Genomic DNA, 24,930 nt, shown 5'->3' with positions numbered 1-24,930 from the left:
GTTCAAAAAATGACTGGATGTGGCACTTGGTGCCATGGTTTAGTAGAGGTGTTAGGGCATGTGTTGGACTCGATGATCTTGAAGGTCTCTTCCAACCTAGTGATTCTGTGATTCTGTGAATTTAAACTTCAAAACATGGGACCATGGGGAATGGGTGAATTAATTTTGAGTACCTGCATTTCTATCTGGAACACATATTGCATGAAACAACTGTAAAAATGTGCTTCCATCTAAAGCTCAGGTACTATAATAGTGCTGAATTTTGAACTCAAAGGCAAAACTTGCTAAGTTAATGGCATGGGTTCAATTCCCCTGCAACATTTGCAAGCTGATACAACATATTTTTCCTTAACAGAAAGGAAGTGTCATGTCCATGGCAATTTCCTGTATGCTGGAATCAAATCAGAACTGGGCTGGGCATACATAATCTACCTTCAAGAAAATCCATTAGTATTTTTTGCCATCTTACAGAGGGGACAATTCAGGTGACCAGGTCAACCGAATTAGAAGTAATTGTGTGGCTCTAAAGGTCTTCTGTTGCAATGGGACAGACTTTCCTTCAAGTCCACACAGGCAACAACCCAATTCCCAGCTCAGTGCATGAAAAAGCTGGACCTAAAGGGACAAAGGCACTGATATAATGCTGGTAAAAAAAAGATGGGCAAACACAAAAACACAGCTCTTAAAGTAATTAACATGCCATGTTGTCACAAGACAAATGAGTTATGATAAACATTTTATGGCTCAGGAATTAAAAAGAATCAAGTAAGAACCCAAGTAGGGGGTGAAAATGTTCCTAAACTAAATTGCATATGTCAAACCACATTTCTAAAACTGGCATTCAGAAAGCTAATTGTTTTAGTTGGAAACTGAACAAATTTAACTGTCACTCCTGTTCCTCCATTAAGCTGGTTTTTATTTTAACAACCTTTAAAAAACTCACAACACAGTTTGGTAATACTAAGAATATATTTAGCTGTTGTTTCCCAAGAAGACATTCCAGGCTTTTAAGATCAGCCCAAGTTGATAATTATTTATTTTTTGAAGATACACAGGAGTAATCAGTTAATGCACTGCAGTATTGGCCACTTACAGAGATCTCCACTTCTCAATGACATCTGCTGAGAACAGGACTGGGTTGCTATAAAACAGAAATTGAAGCACTTACCCATGGATACGTGTATATCCACATAATGCTAATCTGGGTGCTGGGACACTGAGGAACTGTACTAAAAAAAAAGTAAAAAATTATTCCTTTTCTTCAGCTTTTGTACTAAAATGTTCAGGTTCTCTGCATTAACTTCCTCATCCTTTGCACTTTTCCTGTGAAGGCTGACATTTAATTTTTTAAAACAAAACCTGAGGTCTCCCTGAAATAGCATGACTTTACAGCACAGTTTCCCAAAGTATTACAAGAATCATAATGAAAGAGAGGTTACATAAACTTTTGGATGACCTTACCTAAAGCAGAGCTTGAGTTTGAACTAAAAATTTTACAGTGCTCAGTACAACCCATTACACTTCTGGTAATGTCTTTGTCAAGGCAATGCTTGAAAAGACTGTGAAATACACTTTTTCATTACTGTACATAAATTACATACACGGAGACAAGCAATTCTGGAAAATTGTCATTGATTGTCCCTCTTAAAATATACATTCTGAGAATATCAGTGTTTGTAGAGTTTTAAAAATTGATTCAAATTGGTATATTTTTTTCCAAACGCTCAACATATTTCCTCTATCCATTTGAAAAATGCAGTCAATTCTTTATTTCAAAGACTATCACATTTCTTCTTACTTTGGTCATGTGTTTTCCTTTATTGGGATCTTATATGTTCTTTCTAATGCTTTCTATCTTTGTTGCTGTTTCCCTGTTGGGTACTTGCTCTGCTAGACACCAGTTAACTGATTTTATTTCAGCTTTCACTAAGTCACACTAATGCAATGTCACGATTTCATTGCTGGCAGTGCCCAAAATTATTTAAGATACAGCTACCTTATTTGAATTGTGCTTTATTTATATTAGGGATATGAGAACTGGCTTTTGCACAGGGCAGATTTTTCCCTTCTGCTGTTTAAAATACATTCTGAATCAGTATAGGAAGCCACAATCATGACTACAGGCTAGAAGGTCTAACAAAAGAAATCAGATTACTGTCCTCCTGTACGTGCTCTGGCCCTCTGCTGCAGTATATAGCCCACTATAAAGGTATTCTGCCAACAGAGCTAGAATTCTTGTATCTGCTCAAATGGACTACTTTGTTTAAACTAAACTGTTGGGCCTTGCGTGCTGTAGCATGTAGAATGTTTTACTGTGATGGCAGCCGTCCCTGCCAAATAAATATATGTGTAGAAGATTATGTCTTAATATCTGCTATGAACCACAAAAAAGCCTGCAGAAATAGGGCTTAAAACCATGACTGATTTCCTCTGGTTACCATTCAGCAAGTGACTCTCAATGACTCTTAATGAACTACTGAATGAACTCTCAGCCTCCGTAGAAGACAAAAACATTTTACCCCATGTTTGCCTGGCTATCTCCTGTCATTGCAGCAAACATGTTGCTTTGTTGAACCATAATACTCCACTGGGCTTCTGACTGGTGTATGAGTAGACTCCTTCACAGAAATGAGCAAAATGCCTTACAAAACTATATTGGCCTGCTCAGATGCAGGTCTACAGGGATTTCCTAAGCACAAGAATGACATCGAAGTTACATGACTATTTTTCCCAACTCTCCTACCAAGAGCCGTCCTAGCAAAAAAAAAAAAAAAAAAAAAAAAAAAAAAAAAAAAAGCTTGTGGGTGCAGTGTGAAAAGAGCAAAAGAGCATTTGGATGGAAAATTTCAGCTGATGTTTGACAGTCACAGGCATCTATAAACACAGCCTTTATACTGGGAAATGTCAGGCATCTTTGCAGTTGCTAGTGCCACCACCTCTCCACCTCTGCATTTCACTTAAGCAGAATGAACCCATGTCAATGAACTAAGCTTTACCGTACATCTGTATGAAATGCCTTAGTTTATCATAGGGAAAGGCACCTTCATGGTCGGCTTTACAGAGAGTGAGCCTGGAGAGAAAAACCAGCACGGTCAGTAAGCAAGCCCCTCTTTAAGTTTACTTACTATAAAAAAACCCTTGCTTTTGAACAACACAGTAAGAAAAAAAAAATAAATCTATTCTCTCTCTATTAATTGCCTGCTGTCCTGCTTGCTTGCCTGGGACAGCATCAGTGCGCGGCCTCACCCCGCCGGGACCCTGCGCTGCCGTGGGCGCTGCCCCGGGCCGGAGGGTGCTGCCGCCCTGCCCAGGGTGCCCGGGCGCGCCGGGGGGGCCCGGCGCTGACAGACCGTGATCCCCCCGAGCAAGTGTGCAGCGCTGGCTCGCCCGCTCCTCGCTGCCTCCAGTTACATCCCTGGCAGGAGCCCGCGGCTCTCGGCTTCGCTTTCCAGGGTTATTTTTGGCCGGGGCCGCCGCATGCTGATGGCAGCGAGCCGGCGAGCCCCGGGCGCCTTGCCGGGCGGCGAGGCGCCGGCGGGGCCCCGGCGGGGCGGGCGGGGAAGGGGCGGTGCGCACCCCGCGCCCGCCCCGGCTCCCCCGCGACGCCGGGCGCCGGCCGGGGCCCGCCGGGGGCGAGCGAGCGCGGCCCCGCCCGGGGAACGCCTCTGGGCTCCGCACCGCCGGCTCGGCAGCGGGGCAGCGGAGCCGCGGGCGGGCGGCAGCCGCCATGGAGCGGACCCCCATCCCCGTGCTCACCGTGCAGACGGCGCCCTACGAGGACCAGCGCCCCACGGGCGGAGGGGGCCTGCGGCGGCCCACGGCGCTCTTCGAGAGCCAGCGCAACTACCTGCCCAACTTCGTGCAGAGCCTCCTCTCCTCGGTCGACCTCCGCGACCGGCAGGGCTGCACCATGGTGGTGGGCAGCGACGGCAGGTACTTCAGCAAGACGGCTATCGAGATCGTCGTCCAGATGGCCGCGGCCAACGGGGTAAGCTGTCCCGTCACCCTTCCCGCCGCCCCTCGGCGGCCCCTGCTCCCCGTCCCTGGCAGCTGCTCCCGCGGGAAGCGCGGGCAGAGCCTTCCAAAGTCATCCCCCGGCCCGCGCTGGATGAAGCCCGCCCGGGGGAGCCGCCGGCGGGGTGTTCCAGCGCGGGCCGGGGGATGACTTTCCAGCCGGGAGCCGCCGCCAGCCCCGCACGTGCCCGTCCCAGCGCTGTGCCGCCGGGCCTCGCTGAGCCGCTGGCTCCGTCGGCGTGGTGGCAACCTCCGGAGACTGCCGGCCGTGCCGTGCTGTTTCACACCTTATTTTAGGAGGAGGAAGGCATGGGAGCTGAAACGTAGGGTCACTCTGCAGGAGAAAATGTAGCAGAGTTAGAACTAAGTACGCGGGAAACAAAGGTATCAGACAAGCATCTGCTTCTCAGGATATTTAAAAAATAGTTCGAGGAAAATGGTACTGTTGAAGGAGGAGGAGTTCAACATTTTACCCACAACCTTAGGAAAATAATTGTTCTTTTCTATTGGTCACTTGCTAATAAATTATAAAATGCAGGTGAACAGCGGTGGCAGAAACCTCTATTCAGACGGGATACAATTTTTTTGGTGCAGTTTTGAAAGTAGGAAAGAACTCAGGAAGAGAACTTATGCTCTGCTAGAAGACATATGCACATTCACGTGTGGATGTGTATGTACAGAAAGCTGGAAACACCCCATAATGCAGGCTTGAAGTTCCTACCTCAAAGCAGAGTTGAAAGTGCTATCTCTTGTTTTGATGCCTAGACTGATCCTCTAGGTTTGGCAAAAGGAGTGATATAATTCTATAGGGTTTTTTTAATAGGGATTTTTTTTTTTTATTCAAAAGCTCAGTACTTTAAAGACATTCCTTTCAAAGATCTTTCAGTTTTGAAATTAATCTCTATATGTGTTTGAATTTTCCCTGCTGATTTGCTGTACATACAAGACCAACCAGCCTTGTATGAATAATGAGTATTTTTCAATTTACTTCTAAAGCATGTTCTCAACATGCTGATAATATCAAGCAGATGCTGATTGATGCCTTAAGATTTCACAGATTATGTTACACCTAATGCGAAATCACTGTTCATGTTACTTGAATTATATTACATATATTACAATGTTACTTGTTAGAGGCCAGGGTTTATGTGGCCCAGGGTGTGGGAGGGCTCTGTGGAGGACACTGGTGGAAGTGGCGAGACTAGCACAGTGGTTCCATCTGCAGCGTCAGGGAAGGGAGTGTGTAGGGCAGAGGAAGTGGACTGGTGTGTGGGGAGTTGCAGGGAAGGGGGGACAGGACATGGAGGAGTGCTGCTCCCTAGCCCCATTGCTCTTGTAGCTCAGTGGAGACAGTCTCATTGATGGAATTGTACCTCTTGGCCAGGGCGGGTAAGGTGCAGCAACAGCTGAAGCAAGAGCCCAGGAGCAGGAGCTGCCCTGCAGAGGCTGAGGTCCTTGCATGCTTCTAGGAACTATAAGAATGGGTTTCATTGCAGAGTGGCCACAAGAACTGAGGTGCTGAAGAAATTTGTGATTAGAGGAGCAGGGGCTTCTCATCCAATTTATGCTGACTAAAATTTTTCCTGTCAGTCTGTCTCCTTCCTATTGCTTCTGTCACATTCCCCATCCTGCTGGAATATCTTTATGGCCTCAGGAGATTTCCAGTTTGAGATGATTCTGACACCTTGCTGTAATAATGCTTTCCCCTTTCTTAAGTTATTGCAAGTTTCTTAGAAAAACAGTTTCTCCCAAGTGCTTTCTGAAGCCAAACCCCAAACGTTTCTGCTCACAGTTCTCACAAATACCTGAATTCATGTATTATCCTGTTGCAAATGACACAGTCCTCAGAAATTCAGCAGCCCAGGTGCTAGGGAGCTATTGAAAGGGCTTCCCATTTCCATGTTCTAATGCTCTGTTCCCTCTCTAACGTCTTCACCCTGGTCACATTCACCTCTGTTTCTCTCAAACACAATGTAAATGCATAAGTTTCACATTTACTTCATTAGTACTAGTTGCATGTTTTATTTTTTGGCTGTTAAAATATACCTGCTGGAAAAATACCTAAATTTCCTTGATATCATTGTTTAGTGCTGTGCTATATAAATAGGTGGAGAGGAGAAGACTCATGAGAGCAAAGGTCTGTCCCTTTGGATGAGGTTAATATCATGAGAAAGCATGTAGCTGGTACAACAGGAAAAGAAGTGAACTGATGTAGGCTGGATCAATTGAAATATGGGGAAGGCTTGAAATGTGCATTGAAATGTTCAGCTGCCCTGAGTGCCAGCAGTGCTGATAAACAGAACTTTAATCGCCTTGCTGGAAGACACATACCGAGAGCCATGGCTAGTTGTGCTGGCTGAGTACAAAAATAAAAGCGATTTTCTATTATCAACTGTAAATGGATTGCCCTTTAGAGTTGCTAGGTTCCTCTTGTTCTGACTTGGTGACTCATCCCACATTCCCCCTGTGCTAACAGCCTGGCACGGTTGGCATAGGCTCCAGTACAAGGAATGAGATGAGGTCCCCTGCTCAGTCAGCTGCCAATGCTTGGCCTGCCTTCTGCTCATCCTTGGTGCTGCTGGCTCCTGCCCTCCAGCTCCAGGCTGCAGGTACATGCGCCACAGCTGCAGCCTGCACAGCCCTCCCGTGGTGGCAGCAGCTGCAGGCTGGCCCATGCTCTGGGGCAGCCGCCAACCCCTGCTCAGAACCAGGGTTACCTTCAGTGGGCACACAGCTGGGATAGTGGCAAACACACTTGGGTAAGGGGGGCCTGTCATGGGAAGGTGGAGGAGCGTGAGGAAGACCAGACAGAGGTGCTGTACCATTCTGGGTTGCAGCAATCAGTTTGACAAAGGGGAGGTGGTAGGAGAGTATTTGAGGGTCTATTTCCCTTTTCACCTGTGTCGTGCCCATAGTAGTGTCTGTCAACCTTATGTCTGGAAGAACTGAGGTAGAAGGCTACAGCAGTTGCAGTACAATTCCTCTGTGCATTAGATGGAAATATTCCATTAGACCCACCAGCTGGATGGGGTGTCTCATTTTTGATGGAAAGTTTAGGATACATTTAAGCGAGAAGCTGGTATTTGTGAGTCTCAGTGGCAGATCAGAAGGCAGTGCTGTTACACTGAATATGGAAAGTCATGACAACATGCTGGAGGGACTGCAGAGTATTGCTAGTAATGCTGTAGAAGTTTGAGATGGCAGAGAGTTGAGTTTTCTGGTTGTCTCCTATGTAATACCATGTTGGTTTTATTTTCCATGGCCTCTCACGCAAATCTTTTCCTCCCTCCCTGGATCTCTGTGATCTTTATTTGCTTCTATACTGAGTGTGGTCTTCATATTCCTGTATTTTACTATAGTATCAAAAAAATACAGGAAGGCACAGCCTCAAGTTGTTCTGGATGTAATGTGCTTGCTTCATGTTCTTTCAAGTATAATTGACTGAGGCATGTGAGAGATTACTGGGAAAAATAATTTAAAAAAGCATTAAGTGACTCCATGGTAATCAGCGGAATTGTCTGAAAAGGCACAGCTGCAAGTGGTAATATTGCATAAAAGTGTTCTTGTAAAGTACTTGTTAGAGTACTTTATTTTTTCAGCTGTAACTGTTTGCTGAGGATCTTTGTTTCTGCTGTTGTTACTAAAAGTGCATGGACAAAATAGAATGGCATAGGGACACAGTATTAGAAGAGATATTACATGCCTGTGATCTTGTAGCCATGCAAGTTTTTGAATTCCAGAGGTAATCTTTCCATGCTATGAAATTGTCCAAGATTGTCAGAAGGATATTACTGGAACTTTAATTGTGACCCAGTATATGGGTACAGTTTGGTTACTGTTTTAGCTCAGATTGTAAGAAGTCTGTAGAAACAGGTATTAAGTAAATTAATTAAAGAAATAATTAAATGCTAGTTTAGCATTTTATTCAAAACGAAGAGATTGTGAGAAGAGAAGGTGACCTCTTGCATTCCTGCCACCAAAATTAAAACAGCAAAGGAAGATGGATAGCACATTTACACCTCTAAGGTCTGCCCTGTCCTCAGGGAGTTTTGTAGAACCACTGATGGCCTTAATAAAAGGTGAAACTTTATAGTAGTCCCTGCAAATAAAATACTATTGTATCATTTATGTAATTTGATTTGTAGGATCCTTAATTTAGAATACTAAATATTACAATATTTATACAGTACAGAAATTAGCATAATAAATAATATTTCAAAGTAGTATAGAAGTAGTAGCCTCATGACAAGTGCTTAAAGCAAATCACATTACTCAGATTTATATTAATATCTGGCATCCAGAAAAATGGGAAAACTGATGCATGCGATGTCTGCTGAATGGGAAGAAATTAAATATGGCAAAAAAATAGTCCTAGGTAATTTGTGCATTCTGAACAATTTAAGTATTCTACTAACTATTAAAAATACAGTGATATGCATGATGACAGAAACTTAAAACTCACTGCTTTAGATTTAGAAATACCAAAACCATGGTTGTGATAAGCCTGCATGCAAGTGTAAATACGTTTATACTTGAGTACCTCCAGATAGATTCAGTGTGTTGTTTTCATGCATTTTGTAAAACGTTATTGCTGTCATATTCTTTTCGTTTACTCATACACAATACTGTTTTAAGAGCTGGCAACCATTTCTGACAGCTGTATTTGGAGGATTGAGTCATTTCTCTAGCTTTCTACATGTTTCATAGTTTAAAAAAAGGGAGGAACAATATTCAAAACAAACAATTTCAAGGTGTTTTAAATAATATTTTTCTTTTCATGATAATATTTTGTTTGTTTGTTAATTTATTAGTTCTCTTGTTTTCTAGCAATGTTCCATAGGCTTCAGAATTATCTGCAAAAACAATGAAAAAAGAAGCAGGTAGACAAACAATTATTCTTTCATCAGAGCTTGAGGCAGAAATCTCAGATGGAAGAGTGCATTTTCTGCACATTTTTAAAAATTCAAAAGCAGATCCTGTGATTCTTACTGAAAGAGAAATGGCTAGACGTAGTTTGTGATTGTTTAGAATTATCAACAAAGTAATTTATGGTAGAAGTTGATTATTTTTAGTCTCAATTTTTGAAATTAAAATCGTTTACAAAACCAGTTTAAATAAAAATTTCCTAATCCTTTGCTCTTCTGAAATTATTTGAACCCACACTTTTAAGTAACCATTAAGGTCCTCTTGTGAGTGCCCACAAGTAGCTCATCTATATATGAAGGAACAGCTCTATGTGGACAGGAGGCAGGTAGTGACACCTCCTGTGCTGTTGCTTTGCCGAACAGACTGTGGAGCTATCAAATCTCCTTCAAACTAGAGAATGAAGTTTGATGTTCAATTCCCAGTCTGCTTTCAGATGGGGAGTGGAAGGGATTCAGTGTTCTGCCTTTCCTTCTGCCTCCCCTAACAGCCCTGCCCCTTCCCAAACTACTGCTCAGTAGTGGTGGTGGTGATGGGGGTTTATTTGGTTGTGTTTTTTTTTTTTTTTTTTTTTTTTTTTTTAATATTGATGTTACTAAAAAATTCCAGACTTTGACAGTATCCTTTTAAGCTCCATATGCAACTGCCTCAGTTCTCATCTGTAACACTTAACCTCCCTTTCTCCCTTCGGTTTTTTTGCATCTTCGTTTTGCATCTCTCTTCGTTGCGTTCCCCAGAAATTGGAACTCTCTTGTATTTCTTTGTAAATACATTTCTTCTTGGCTTCTAGATTATTTATGTTTAACTGAAACTGTAGTATTTGCGTAGGGGATGAAGGCATGGTTTTGAAATTGGAACCTTGCAGTGGAACTGCACATAATACCAAGCACATTGAGTCAGTGTTTAATAACACCGCCTGAAAGTTGTTTTTTTTTTTTATTTTAAGAATGGTGGGAACTTCCCCTGCTCAGCTGTGCACTGGCAAACACACCCTGTTCATTTGGAATAGCCAAGGAGTCATTGATAGCTGAAGGAGGAGTAGTGCTTTCTGTGGGGCAGGACGTCCAAGGCTGTCTTGGCAATAGAAATGTAACTACAAGAGACTGCAGGTCCTAATGTGGAGTGATACTTGTGATTACACTGAAAGGCTGCCCTGTGAAAGGCAATTCGCTTTCTGTTAAAGCCCCAGCCCTTTGCAAATGCATTCACAGGGTCAGCCCTAAACTATACTAGTATCTGAGAGGATTTGCTGATCTGTGGAGTTACCTGGCAAGTTTTGGTAGCAGGATGATAGTCTAGTGTTATGCTTGGGAGATTTGCAAATCCTTGTCATCGCTCTTGCTTTACTGTCACATCCAGGCCACTGGGGTTAAATGTGCCAGTTTACAGTAGTTTTTTTTGGTCAGTGCTCCAGGTTAGCATGCAACCAACGGATGGATATTTCCCTGCAAAAGAGTATGTTCTGTACAAAGACTTTACCGTTTCTCTCCTGTACATATGTGCCTATTGTGTGTGTGTTTATATACTAATTTGCAAAATTCAGAGTACTTTGGGTTGTTTTTTCCACGTAGATTGGCAGATTGGTTATTGGACAGAATGGGATCTTATCCACACCTGCTGTTTCATGTATCATCCGAAAGATCAAAGCTGCTGGTGGAATTATCCTAACAGCTAGCCACAGTCCTGGGGGGCCTGGAGGAGAATTTGGAGTCAAGTTTGAAGTTGCGAATGGAGGTATGTTTTTTTTTTTAAAAAGCCGCTACAACATTGCATCTTGGTGGCTTGGAAATGGCTTTTGAGGATAACTAGCTGTCTGTAATTATGTGTTTTTAATTTACTTTGTTAAAAGGGTGAAGAATGTAGGCATCTCTTTTTCTTTAAATAATGTAAATGTATTTTTGTACATGGGTCTGAAAAATAAGCATTAAATGTTCATTGAAGCCCTTAGGATAGCTGTAAGATTTCTATAAACAACTTGCCATCTGATTTTTACAGTCATTTATGTAGGCATCTAGATTACTGTAAAAATTGTGATCCTTTTATAAAGATGCCTATGAGGGAGCTCTGTTTTTCTCATATTTCTGTGTTGCTTGTGTTGGCATTTACTTTAAAGCATGTAATTTCAGAAGTACTGTAAGCAGTGTAACTTACTGTCTTGTGTAGAAGAAAGCACATGAGAAACTTCTTATGTTTACCCAGGAAGTAACTTATCCAGGTAGAGAGTTGTACCATTTTACCACTGCAATTCCACCATTGAATACGGGAATTTTTGTATGTAGGTAAAGTCTTGTTTTCTGAAATTAACAAGAAACACATTATGTTGTTATGGGTTCTAACTTACCCATGTATGTTAAAGGTTCTGTATGGTTTACATTATAGATCTGTGTACACTTATATATAAATTGTGTGAAGTTGCTGACACCTTGTATACCTCACACATGTAGAGTGCTTTCCATCTGAAAAAAACTAACTGAAAGTGCTTATAAAATGTTTCCTTTCCCATTTTGAAGGTGGGTGAACTTGAGATGGGGCTGCTTTCTCCCTTCTCTCTTGTGTAATTGAAAAGTGTGCATGGGTAAATGAATGTGATTTTATAAACAGAATAGGCTTGAATCCCAGAGGGATTACAGTGACTGTGTCAGGTCAGCCAGTAAGAAACCAGGGTCACAGCACACATATACCAGAGCTAAACCAAAAGATGAATTAGCACTCTATGAACTTTAAAACACTAAATGCATCTAAAATCTGCTTGATAAATGGGTAACAGTTGGTGGTGCTGTCTTTCTAGTGTGGTTTGCCTTTTTAAAGAGAATTCAAAAAGGCTATTATGCTTTCTGTATGAAACACTCCTCAAACAGAGGTCACAAGGTTTAATTATTTATGTTAATCAGCAGGGCCATAATGAAAAGTAGGTGGTTTAAGTTCCAGCTGTGAAAATGTGGGTTAAGTAATAGGCAAGGTGTTTGAACTTCAAGGTAGTGTTAAAGCACAGCAACAAGCTCCTAGGGAAGGTTATTGTTACTTTATATTCTTGTTCAGTCTATTTTGCAGATCCAGGTCAAGCAGAAGTGGCTTGTTTCTGTAGCTGTAGAAGAGAATGTAGAGTGACCTGTGGGATCTCTTTAGCTGGAAATATCAGTAGACAAGAGATCCGTCTATCAAGGAAGATCTGTAGCTTATGACATCCTCACCCTTTGGCTGGGTTTGGATTAGATGAGTAAGAAGTCATTTTGTAAGCTAAATGAAGAGTTAAGTGGCTGGTTTTTATGCAGTGATTTGGACCATGTGGTACACTGCATCTGAGGTGGAAGACACTAATTTACATGGCAACACACTGCACATAGTGGCAGTGCATAGAAAAATGGAAAAACAGTGATAGAAAAAGGGAAAATTCAAAGACATTTGAGAGGAGAGAGGACACAACAGAGGGAATAAAAGAAATAATTTTTAGAGTAAAAGTGTAGGTTTAATATAAGCTGTGCAGAGTCAGATAAGCCAAAAAGGGACTTGCTGCAATTCACAGCTGCAGCTCAGACTCAACCTTTGCACTGCATACGGCATAGTTCATCTAGTAATTTTTGTATCAAGCCTGCAACTTTAATTTGACAGTAAATCTTTGTAAAGAAAGCCATCTTTCAGGCTTTAGCAATGAAAGTAACTCGTAAGTAAGATGTGTTTTCTGTTTCTGAATGACATAACAAATCCAAGTGATAATTGCTAATTGTTAAGTAATTAAGGTATTTTGAATTCCAACAAAGATAAGTTTCATTCAGGTAGTGGAGGAAAACTGCAATACAGCACCACTGTTAAACTGGTTAGATTTCTAAAAATGGTATTTTTTCCTAATGAAATAATGTGGAACACCAAGCTATCTGATTTTCATAGGTGTGCATTTGCAGAAAGTCCTATGAAACACCAGAACCTGCTGCTGAAGAGCAGGTTTTCCTTTAATAGCTATGTTGAGATTCCTTGCAGATTGAAAAAGGCAGTGTTTGACCAATAAGCCCAAACAAATATTACTGTGGTTACCTCATCTTTCCTGCCCCTGGATAATTTAATTTGATTAAACATTTCAATCAAAATGTTGTGAGTAATGCAGTGTATTTCCATGTTTTATTTTTTTGAAAAATGTTTAAAACCTGTGTTGTAGGGAAAGAACAGATCTTATTTACCACAGCACTTTGTTTTTATTTGTTCCATAGGAACTCAAATATATTCAGAAAAATGTTTGCTATAGCACTAATTTTTAAAATAGGAAATCTTCATTTAAAATAAATGACCCGCCATGTTATTTTCTGTTACAGGACCTGCTCCAGATATAGTTTCAGAAAAAATCTATCAAATCAGCAAAACCTTGGAGGAATATGCAATTTGTCCTGATCTCAGAGTTGATTTATCACGCCTAGGAAGACAAGAATTTGATCTGGAGAACAAATTCAAACCTTTCCGAGGTATCAGTGTGTGCTTTTTCTCATGCTGAATCCATTGTGTCTAAATATTAGTATTGCTGCAGTGTTATAATGGGTAATTATATAAGCAGAACTTTCTTCAGGATGCCTTACTAAAAGTTATCAAAATACAAGGCAATTTAGAATCATAGAACGGTGTGTGGTGGAAAGTACCTTCAGGATCATCTTGTTCTAACTGCGCTGTCATTCATGGGCAGGGAGATGTTTCATTAGACCAGGATGCTCAGAGTCCCATCCAGCCTTGCTTTGAACACTTCCAGGTATGGGGTGTCCACATCTTCTTTGGGCAACCTGTTCAAATACCTCAGCCCCTCAGAGCAAAGAATTTTTCCCTAAAATCTAATGTAAATCTCTTCTCCTTCAATTTAAAACCCTTCCCCCTTGTCATAACACTATTTGCCTGTTTCGAAATTCTCACCTGCATTTTAGGTACTGGAAGGCAGCTGTAAGGTCTCTTCCAAACCCTTTCCATGCTGAACAATCCCAGATCTTTCAGCCTGTCCTCTTAGGAGTGGTCTAATCATCTTTGTGTCACTCCCTTGGGCCTGCTCCAACAGGTCCATGTCTTTGTGGTACTGAGAACCCCAGAGCTGCTGCAGCCCTGCAGGTGGGCTCTCAGCAGAGCAGAGCAGAGGGGCAGAATCCCCTCCCTGGCTCTGCTGCCCACACAGTTTTGGATGCAGCTCAGGACACAACTGGCTTTCTGGGCTGTAGGTCATGCCCAGCTTGTATCCCCATGAACTCCCAAGTCCTTCTCTGCAGGGCTGCTCTCAATGAGTTCTTCTCCCAGTTTGTACCTGTGTCAGGAACTGCCCTGACCCAGGCGCAGCACTTCGTGCTTGGACTTGTGGGATCTCAGGAGATTCTCACACTTCTCAAGCTTGTCCAGGTCCCTTTGAATGGTATCCCTTCCTTCTGTTGTGTCTGCTGCATCGCTCAGCTTTGTCATTGCAAACCTGCAGAAGGAGCACTCAATGTCCCTGTTGATGTCATTAGTGAAGATGTTGAAAGGTACTGACTGGTCCCAAGACAGAGCCCTGAGGGAACCCACTCCTCACTGGCCTCCACCTGGACACAAGGTCATTGTGTCCAAACTCCTTTTCCATTGAATAGTCCATCCATCAGATACACGTCTCTCCAATTCAGAGATACTGGATGTGATGCCATGTGGTACAGTGTTAAAAACCTTAAAGAAGGCTAGATAGATGATGCTGATCTACCATATATCATCTGAAAGATAAAAGCAGCTGCTGGAATTATTCTAACAGCTAGCCACAGTCCCAGAAAACCCGGAGGAGAGATTGCAGTGAAGTTTGAGGTTGCCAGTCAAGGTAGAGTTTGGTTTTTTTTAAAATAAAGCAAAAGGTCTCATCCAGAGACTCCCCATGTCTGGTGGCCAACCACAGAGTCCTATGACGATCTGCTTTTTGATTTTCACCCACAGGGTGTCAGTCTGTTTATGGCTGTTTATCAGGGGCAGCTCTTCACAATCTGACCCTTCTCTAACATTGAGCACAACACCACCACCCCTCCTGTCTGTCTGAAAAGACCCAGCCTGTCTCTTCAGAAAGGCTTGTGGCACTCAGCTGCAGTGCTCCAGTCATGAAACTGATGTCCCACGTTTCTGTGATTGCAATTGGGTCATAGTTTTCTGAATACACCATGGTTTCCAACTCCTTTTGCTTGTGTCCAATGCTGTGTGCATTTATAGGTAAGTGTTATATCTGTTTTGTACTTCAGGAATCTGAGTTTCAGACTTTTAAGTGCATCAGGCCTCATCATTCAGCCAAGTATCTTTGCTGAATTTATGCTTCCTAGTAGTTAAACACCAAACACAAACATTTTGGGTCTAGGAATGGTTTGCTTGTTGAAGTCTAATTGATAAAAGAGTAAGTGAGGCTCAGTTTATTAATTTTTTTCTCACACTTTCTGAAAAGTTACAGGATTTTTACATCCAGTGACTCCAAATGTAAAGGGATTGCTTAAGCACATATTTAATTTTAGGCATAGTGAATACTTTTATGCTTACAATTGATTTAAAATTATCTAACACAGCTGTTTTCTTGAAGGAGTCAAAAACAAATTAAGGGGTCCTGACATGTATTTCAAACTTAGTATATTTTATATATGTATATAAATATATATTTTATACATTTCAAATACTGTAAAACTCTGTGTGGCCTCAAGAACTTTCTGCATTCCTGATGGCCTAGAATGAAAGCCATTTTGGTTTTCACCCAAACTTCACATTTTGAGACAATTTACAATTTTGAGAAATAAAAGTTTTTAATTTAAAAAAGTCTTTAAATTTTGATTTCACTGGGGTATTTTATTTTATTGTAAAGAACATGTTTGGCTTATAATCATTTTGTGGTTTATAAGTGCATGAATAGATACAGTTTACACAGATCTGAATGCAGATTGAAGGTTCAGAAAGAATGAAAATAATCTAAAAAGTAATTTAAGATACTATCTGAAGTATTTGAAACTTCTGCTTTTTCTTCAGTTATATGAACTAACTCCTATGAATCAAGGCTACAGAGGCACTGGAACAACTGAGGTTGGGTTTGGCAGGAGTTAAAATAATTTTTGGATTTTAATCCTTCGTGTGCTTTATATTCATATGTGTGACCAGCTCCCCAGAATTGCCACATTTGTTCATATGCGTAAAGCTTAGGGCCTCCTAAAATACTGTTAGGAGCAGGGCATAGAAGACAAGAAATAATATATACCTAGTAAGTATTTAAAACTTCCATCATATACCATAGAATTTACTCTTTTTCAAGTTTTACAGGTAATTTTTCAGCCTCGGGAACCTTTTTTTGTTTCTTCAAGCATATTGTCACAATCTGTTCTGTGTTTCTCAGGCTCAAAAAATGTCTTTATCATTTTCATGTTACTCTAAAGAAGAGCATTAGTGTGAGGTCAGTGTTTCTGAGCAAAATTGGATGAGATTTTAAGTAATAATTTAACTTACAAGTAAGATATTTCAAGATACTAATTTAACCAGATGAAAAGACGTTTCTATAACATATGCTTTTTAATTTAATCAGGAAAAGTGATTAATTCCAAGATGACTGAGAAGCATGGCTTTTGACAGTTATTTGGTTACTGCTTTCAGTATGACAGACTTATTTTCATTAATTCATTTTTGTTTAATATTTTACATCCAAAAGAACTAGAAAAACTGTACTGCTCTCCTTTTATGAATTTAAATTTCAAGTTATCAAGACCTTAGCAAAAACACAGATGTTGTATCTGAGCCTTGCTTTCCTAAATCAATGAGATCTACAATGCAAAAGTATAGTTTGTTATCCATCTACAATAAACTGAACACAGGTATTTCCTGGTGCCACAATTTAGAAAATAGGTTGTATGTCTCTCTTGAAGGAATCATGCAGATGGATACTGCTGTCAGGAAGAAGTTGAGTGGTGTCAACTTGCCATGAACATCCTTTTCCTCTGAAAATAAACCTATTTAGCTTGCAAAGTTTTTCAAAGTAAACTCTATTAAGAGTTTACTTTGATGTAAGTACACTCATTAATGTCTTCAGTGAAATAGGAGCTGTCAACTTACATTATCTCTGCAGTCTTTTGGCAGGCAAAACTGTTGATTTCTTCGAGGCTTAAAGCTTGATAATAGCCACACTGAAGGCAATGGGCACCTTAGATTTTTCCTCTTTTCAAAGCAAAGCCGTGCCATATGGGGGTTGTGTGCTCTGACTTTAGTTCTGTTGGGTGGAAGAGAGCTGGAAGAAATAACTTCACTTGGGTAAACTGTAGTCACCTTCTTTTGGTTTGATTTTTCTAGTGGAAATTGTGGATTCCGTGGAAATCTACCTCAATCTCCTTCGAAGTATTTTTGACTTCAATGCCATCAGAAATTTGCTGACTGGACCCAATCAGATTAAAATAAGGATTGATGCCATGAATGGAGGTATGAACTTAAGTGCTGTTGGGACAGAATTGTAGGTACACCAAAATAACTTCCCAATAAAAGTTGTACACTGCAATGGTTTCCCAATAACAATACAACATATAAATGTTGGACATTTATGTAATAGAAGCTAAGGGTAATAAGGAAGGATTTGAACCTTGTACTAACAACAACAGCAGTCTTAGTAATGGGTTAGGTTTCTTACCAGGCAAAGAGATTTATCTTACTTGATAAATAAGTAAGGACATATGTGTCCAATGAAAGTTTTCTTTCTGCATTTGGAAGCAAGCAGGATGAGGTAATCTTGCCATGACAGGGTGATGAAGTGTATTGCAGTGTCCAGTGACTGAGGAGGTTACAGGGCAGTCTCTACTAAGAGGAAATTATAAATGGTATAAAACTAGTAAAGTCTGAATAAATAAATTAAAGAGTTAGCTGAGACCTCTGTCTCACAAATGTTAAAAATGAGCAAATTTCACAGTACTGGGAACAAGTTGAAAGTGTCATAGAAGACAGCAAGGGGATCACTGGTGTACTGATATATAAAAAATATAAGCTGTGTCACTTGGGGAAACACAGACCAGGATAAGATCTATTTTAGGCTACATTATGAATATATAAATAAGGGTTGCTGCAGATAATGAGTTGAAGGATAGGAGTGTGAGTAAGACTGTTCAGCTTTATTTTATGGAAAACAGATTACATCAAGCAAACCAGGTTTCATTCTTTAATGGGATTTCAAAAACAGACCCATAAAAGGAGCTGGGCAGACTTAGAAAACTTCTGTAAAGCATTTTATCTAGTACACTGTGATAGCTCTGAACACCCAGTTTTGCCAGACTGTGTCAGAAGGGCAGATGGTGTCCTTTAGCAATGCAGAGGGAGCAGTGAGGAAGGCACTGCCTCTTGTCATGTACTATACTGGAGAGAATGTTACTAAAATACCTTGGAGCTCTCATGTTCAGATCTGTTTCTGACCATTCAGAATTTTTACGTGTTGTTAAAAAGATGTTGTCAAAAAGTCTGTTTAGGGTTAGAAAAACTGATGCATCACAAACGTTTTAAAGGACTTAGTTTGTTTACTCTATTTGCAAGGTGGCAGAGAATTGGCTTTATGACCTTGCATTTTGGTGGGGAGATGGGTATCTATAATTTAAAGTACATGTAGATTAGATGTATACAAGTGGAATATATTTTATGGCTATACATGCTGGTAGTTTAACATTGGCAGAAAACAGAGTAATTTGATAGGAGTCCACTTTAGATAACAACGTGAATCATGGTATATTTTACGGAATTAACATCTACATTTTCACGAAAAGAAGTTTCACTCACACAGTTTTACCTCAGGTGTCTGCTGCTCCAATTATCAAGATTTAGGAGTAAGGAGAAAGAGAGAGCAGTCACTCATGCATTTTTTACCTCTGAGCGACCTGTTCACGCCTGCATCAGGGATGCAGAGTGCTCAGGTAGTGACCGTTTAGTCACCAAATGCATGTAATAAGTATGGTATTTAATAGCATGGGGTTTTAGTTGATCATATCTTTAACAAAACAAAGAAGTATTTTGGAGTTAGTTTTGAGAAAATTTTGATTTATTCTCTGCATGGTAGCAACTGAAAGGTAGTGAAATTCTTTGGTGGACAAATCTATTGCAATTTTCACATGAATTGGAATTTTAAGGTAGGTATATTTCCCATATGTATTCACCTACTGTTAACTTTCCTGGCTATTATGTGTTATTTAAACACATAGAGTGGTGTTTTTATTTTAGTGAGAAAAACTTCTTTATGTGTATGATAATTTCTTTACTTAATAATGGGTAACAAAACCTCCTCTGCGTCTTTCACCATTGTGATTTTCATGTTGAATTTATTATTTTCATACTGGTTAATTATTTACTTTGAGGACAATCACATATTTCTCTGTGAAAGAATAGTTTGGGTGTTTTTGCAAGGACAGATGCATAGAATTGCTGAAAGTATGTTTTGTATGCAGTGTCCACAGTGCTGTGAAAAATTTGAATGTCAAGCATACGCTTTTGTGATTGCATGGCAGATTTCTGTTTTCACAGTTATGGGACCCTATGTGAGAAGAATTTTGTGTGATGAATTGGGAGCTCCTGCAAATTCTGCCATCAACTGTATTCCACTGGAGGATTTTGGTGGACAGCCTCCTGATCCAAATTTAACATATGCAACTGCCTTGCTGGAAGCTATGAAAGGTGGAGAGTATGGATTTGGAGCTGCTTTTGATGCTGATGGAGTAAGTACTTAGATCTGTCTTGAGGTTCCACTGCAGTTGTTATTTTCACTGGGGTCAGATATGGGACATGTAAATATAATTTATCTGCTTTTCAGTAACCCATTGAAGCTAAAAGTGGTATTGCTTTCAGGTACAGATGGTAACATTTGCAACCCATAAATCAGACACATATGTTGTAATTTTTCTCTGCAGATGACTGAAAATCAAGCAGAATTTGAAGGCAGGATGAGAATTATTTAATTATCAGGCTGGTTTTGTTTTGTGCTGGTGTAACATTTTTTTCCTTGGTTAGGAGCACACAGCATATAGATGATGCAGACCTGTCACAGTAAACAGTAACAACGTTAAGTCCTTTTTGGTTAGCATCATGAATTAAGGGCTTTTTAGCTAAATAAAGCACTGAGTCATAACCTCTGTTTATTTTAATTTTTTAATGTCGTATTATCAGCATAATAAAAAGCAAGGTATTACAAAAGAACTTTCTGCCCTGACAAGGTGGGAGAAGGATTAAAAGATTCTGAAGAGCAAAAGCTGTTTTCTATTCTCAGTAAACACAAAACACTCTCCTACTCCCATAATAGTGAGTGCCATTGGCAAAAAGATTCTCCTACGCAAGCATTCTCTTGGCAGAAACAGAGCTGCTGAAGTGACATGTAGGAGGCAGAAGCTAGAAGTTGATCTAGAGCTTTGATTTGCATGGCAGGAGGGAGTGATGGTGTGATAGTGAGATTATAATCATGCCAGGATGATTCCAGTAAATTTTCCTGCCCAAAGAGGGATGTGAGTTACCCAAAGCCTGCCCTTTTTCTCTCTACCTCCAGTGGATCTAGGAGAAGAAATTAAGTGTCCTCAATACATGGGATTTAGGATGCTATTTTAAATTTGTTTTCTTCTCCAGGACCGCTACATGATCCTTGGCCAAAATGGTTTCTTTGTTAATGCATCAGATTCACTGGCTATAATTGCTGCCAATCTGTCTTGCATTCCATACTTTTGTCAGATGGGTGTCCGAGGATTTGGCAGAAGCATGCCTACCAGCACAGCTCTGGACAAGTAAGATGAAATATTTATTTGTATCACCTTGGTCATTACATTAGTTATCTCTACTTTTTATTACATAGCAATTCCAAAATTGTGAAGTTTTTTGATAAGAGCTTCTAATTTTCCCAGTATTTATTTTCTTTATTTTTTAAGCTGATTTTGACAAGATTTTGGTTTTATCTAGACTAATTTTTTCTGGTTTTACTTGAGTTAAAAGAGTTTAATTCAGTTTGGCGAAGAAGTAAAATTGGTAAATCTCATATACCAATATTTGACTGTATTCTTCCATAAAACTTTATTCTTTTTATTAGTAAATAATGGCTTACAGCCTAATCTGGAAGCTCTTTTTATGAAAATTGTGGAAGTTTAAAAAAAATGAAGTAATAATTCAGTACTAAACAAGTATTCAAAAAATCAAAACCCTCCTCAAACTGAAGAAATATGAGCATGTTTTGTTAGCAGCTTAATTTTGAACAAGTTTCATCCAGGCCTGAGTTTACTGTAAATATCAAGACAAGATGATTACATATTATTGTGTTAATATTTTCTGTTTGGAAAAGCTTTGGCTGAATCAATTGTGTCTCAATTCATCTGGCTGTATACTTTGATAATGACAAGAGTGATCTGCTGGTCCTCTTAAATGTATTTAATTGGGAAATAGTAATTTTAAAGTGAAAAAAATTGTGTGGAAAGGTTGATTGCTCTATCTACAGTTTGCCTATTCAGGAAGTTTTTGAGGTGTTACTAAATTCAGAGCTTGCAGCTCCCTCTTTGGGAATATATTCCTTACTTGTGGGTAGATAGTCTAAGGAAATACTGTTAGGTCAATATTTAATGTGTTTTGTTTATTTTGTTCAGCAGTCCAAAAATCTCGTTATCGTTATATTGAAATTTAAATAGAATTCATTTTGTATGTAAACACCATATCTGCATTTCTGTAAGAACTGAAGAAAGATTGACATTTAAACATGTTTTTCCATCTGCTTTTCATAAAGTTTGATAAATATGTCAGAAAGCATGAACTCAAGTCCCCGTCAATACAATGTGACTGTTTGAATTATATTCTTTGCGATGTTTACTTGACCTTCTGGCACAAAGATTGTTTCATGGTGATTACTGCCTTATTTAGTTTTGTGGAGCTAAGCCTGATTGTTAAATAAAACTGAGCAACTGATAATGATGAAAGGACTTAAGTATTTTCCCTTCCATTCCTACTAATATTTATTGTTATGAAGTTTTCAGTCTGTATCCAGGACACTTGATTTATTTTTTTAAATATTTTGTTTTGTAGTTTTTAATATTTTGTTTTTGTGGTTCTCCTTGTTTTCTTGAAGACTTAGGAGTTACATGTTCCCATGTAGTTCAGTTTAGATCATGTAGTTTTCTCATAGATCATGTGGTTCCAAATCCCCTGCCATGGGCATGGATACCTTCCACTAGTTCTGCAACTAAGGCAGTATGGCTGGAGCACTGTGGCTGATAAGGACTGAGACTGAGTAAACTGCCACTGAGTACCTCAGCCTTCTCCATGTCCTTGGTAACCAGGTCTCCTGTTTCTTTCTGGAGAGTGTCCACATTTTTTCCTAGTCTTCCTTTTATCACCAGTGTACCTATAGAAACTATTCTTGTTGCTTTTGACATCCCTGGCCAGATTTAATTCTGTCAGGGCTTTAGCTTTCCTAGCCTTATCAACAGCTACTTGGACAATTAATCTGTATTCCTCACAGGCTACCTGTCCCTGCTTCTACCCTCTCTAGGCTTTCTTCCTGTGTTTCAGTCTGTCCAGGAACAGCTTGTTCATTCACACAGGCTTCCTGGTGTTTTTGTATTACTTCCTCCTCTTCACTGGGATGCATTTCTGTCAAGCCTCTAGGAGGTGATCCTTGAATGCTACCTAGCTTTCTCGGGCCCTTCTTTCCTCTTGGGCTTTGTCCCATGGTACTCTATCAAGCAGATGTGGAAGAGACCAAAGCCTCCTCTCCTGAAGTCCATGCTGTGCTCTCCTCACTGCCCTGAGGATCTTGCATTCCACCATTTCATGGTCAGTGCACTTCACATTCCACACCAGCCCCTCAATATGGTGAGATCAGGTTCAGTTTAGGATGTCTCCTTGTTAGCTCCCCTGTCACCTGGAGAAAAAAAAATATTCATCCATGCACTCCAGGAACTCCTGGGTTGCAAATGTCCTGCTGTGCTGTCTGTTCAACAGATATCAGGGTGATTGAAAGCCCCCATGAGCACAGGGCTTGTGAGGGCTGCTCCTATCTGTTTGTAGAGGGCTTTATCCATTTGGTCTTCCTGGTAAGGTGGCCTGTGGCAGACCCTCAGGCTGTAATGTCTCTGGTCACTGCTCTCCCTTTAATCCTGACCCATAAGCACTCCGTAGCTCCTTATCCTTAGCTTTCCTTATCCTTATCTGTCTCTGGGTGCGTGTGTGTGGGCTGACTACATGGATTAGAACACGGTAAGAAGTATCACAGACACCTTCCTTGGAGATTCACTGAGCTTTGGCCTGCTTCTGAACCTTGGTAATAAGAGTGGCTCTCCTGTGGTGGAACTGGATCAATTCCTGTCCACTTGGCTACTGTCCTCTGAGGTCACTGAGATCTTTCCTGGAGTCTGTGCTAGACAGCAAATGAAAACCACCTCTTTGTATGGTGCGTCCATATTGTGTGGCCACAGTTTAGCCTAAATAATAGAACTGGAACTTTCCGTTAGCTCTATTAGAGAAAAAAGATGCACAATAACTTAAGGATTTAGAAAATCTGTTCCTTTTCCACTTGTGTGCATGATGTGTTGCTTCGGACTTTTTCAAAGGGCATTATTCAACTTAAAAAGAAGGAAGCAATAATCCAAAGGACTCTAAGTGTTGCTTAGGAATATTGCATTAACAAAGGGAGCAGTGAATTACAAGAGAATTCACTCAAAATATTTAACCAGTGTTGCCATGTATTTGGTTGAAGTGACTGCTGGAATATACTGGTGTGAACTGTAGGGAGAGGATAACACTTGACAGGAAACATCTGCTTTAATATGCTCCAACATCAACAGGCTTGTGGCAGTATGTCTCCAGACTTCAATTCTCTGGCAATATGTACTCATAGGCTGGTGTTCTTTTTGTTATGGGGAATGTGAACCTGTATTCCCTGTTCAAAAAACTATTCTTGTTTCATATCCTTTTATTCTGATTTATCTGATGTCTGCATAACAGGAAAGGAAATGAAATACTGAGATGTTAGCTAACAGTGTACAAAATGAGAATCACAAGGGTGAATAAAAATTGTTTCTGTAGGAAATACAAAGTTGGGTGTGTGTATAAAATAGCAGTCAAGATGGTACTGGAGAAAAGGGTTTCTGAGAGAATACTACTGTGTTCTCAGACTAACGACTGATAGGTTGTTTCTACAGCAAGTTTCTTTCAGCAGCATGTAAGTGCTTTCATTACACTTAGCCTGGGTAAAGCTAGGCACCTTACTGTGGTGTACTCTGCCACTTCACATCTGGGAGCGTGTCTCGTAATGAAACTTCGACACATCAGAACACATCAGTGTTCTGTCTGCTGATAGTCTGTTGTCTGATCATCTGGAGACAGCTTTTAAGGGAGGCTGTGGTGACAATAAATGTTCTTACTTGTTTACAGCCTGTTGTCATGGAAGGCAGAGATGCTATGAGCTCTAACCAATCTGCCTTAAGGAGGCTGCCCCTGGCAGCAAGAAACATTTTGTTTTAAAGTGTGGTCCATTTTGTCTGAAGCACACCAATAAGCTTTGCTTATGTCATAGAAACATTCGAGTTGGAAAAGACCAATGAGATAATGAAGTCCCTCCCTCCCTCCCTCCCTCCCTCCCTCCCTCCCTCCCTCCCTCCCTCCCTCCCTCCCTCCCTCCCTCCCTCCCTCCCTCCCTCCCTCCCTCCCTCCCTCCCTCCCTCCCTCCCTCCCTCCCTCCCTCCCTCCCTCCCTCCCTCCCTCCCTCCCTCCCTCCCTCCCTCCCTCCCTCCCTCTTGTTCTTTTGTTCTTACATCTTTGATTTTTTCTTTCCCCTGTTCCTCTTATCCCATTTCCATCATCTTCAGTGTCTCCTCTTTTTCTTTAACTATATACCTCAGGCTACAACACACCGCATCCCACTTGTGCTTTTGTCATTATTTCCTTTAATTCTTAACATAAAAACCCTGCATGGATTTTTTTGTCTGTTTTTTCTTGTGTGTTTCTTCTGTGTTGGTCATCTGAAAAATTTTGTGCCAAAGCAGGACTTATCCTGCTGTACTGTGTGTTTCTTTT

At 40.5% G+C, this 24,930-nt stretch overlaps 1 protein-coding gene across 1 annotated transcript in view; it reads left to right on the top strand.

Moving 5' to 3' along the window:
- Positions 1 to 3,689: 3,689 nt before the first annotated feature.
- Positions 3,690 to 24,930, top strand: part of PGM5 (phosphoglucomutase 5) — a 67,033-nt gene continuing 45,792 nt past the window's right edge. Inside the window, exons 1-6 of the mRNA XM_064404059.1 lie at positions 3,690 to 3,988; positions 10,509 to 10,671; positions 13,242 to 13,388; positions 17,218 to 17,343; positions 19,417 to 19,607; positions 20,506 to 20,660. Coding sequence (XP_064260129.1) covers positions 3,728 to 3,988; positions 10,509 to 10,671; positions 13,242 to 13,388; positions 17,218 to 17,343; positions 19,417 to 19,607; positions 20,506 to 20,660 — 1,043 coding nt within the window. The 5' untranslated portion in view covers positions 3,690 to 3,727. The remainder of the gene's footprint in view (positions 3,989 to 10,508; positions 10,672 to 13,241; positions 13,389 to 17,217; positions 17,344 to 19,416; positions 19,608 to 20,505; positions 20,661 to 24,930) is intronic.

The sequence above is a fragment of the Passer domesticus genome, chromosome Z (assembly GCF_036417665.1).
Source record: "Passer domesticus isolate bPasDom1 chromosome Z, bPasDom1.hap1, whole genome shotgun sequence".
Classification (NCBI taxonomy): Eukaryota; Metazoa; Chordata; class Aves; order Passeriformes; family Passeridae; genus Passer; species Passer domesticus.
This window is presented reverse-complemented; position numbering and strand designations above follow the sequence as displayed.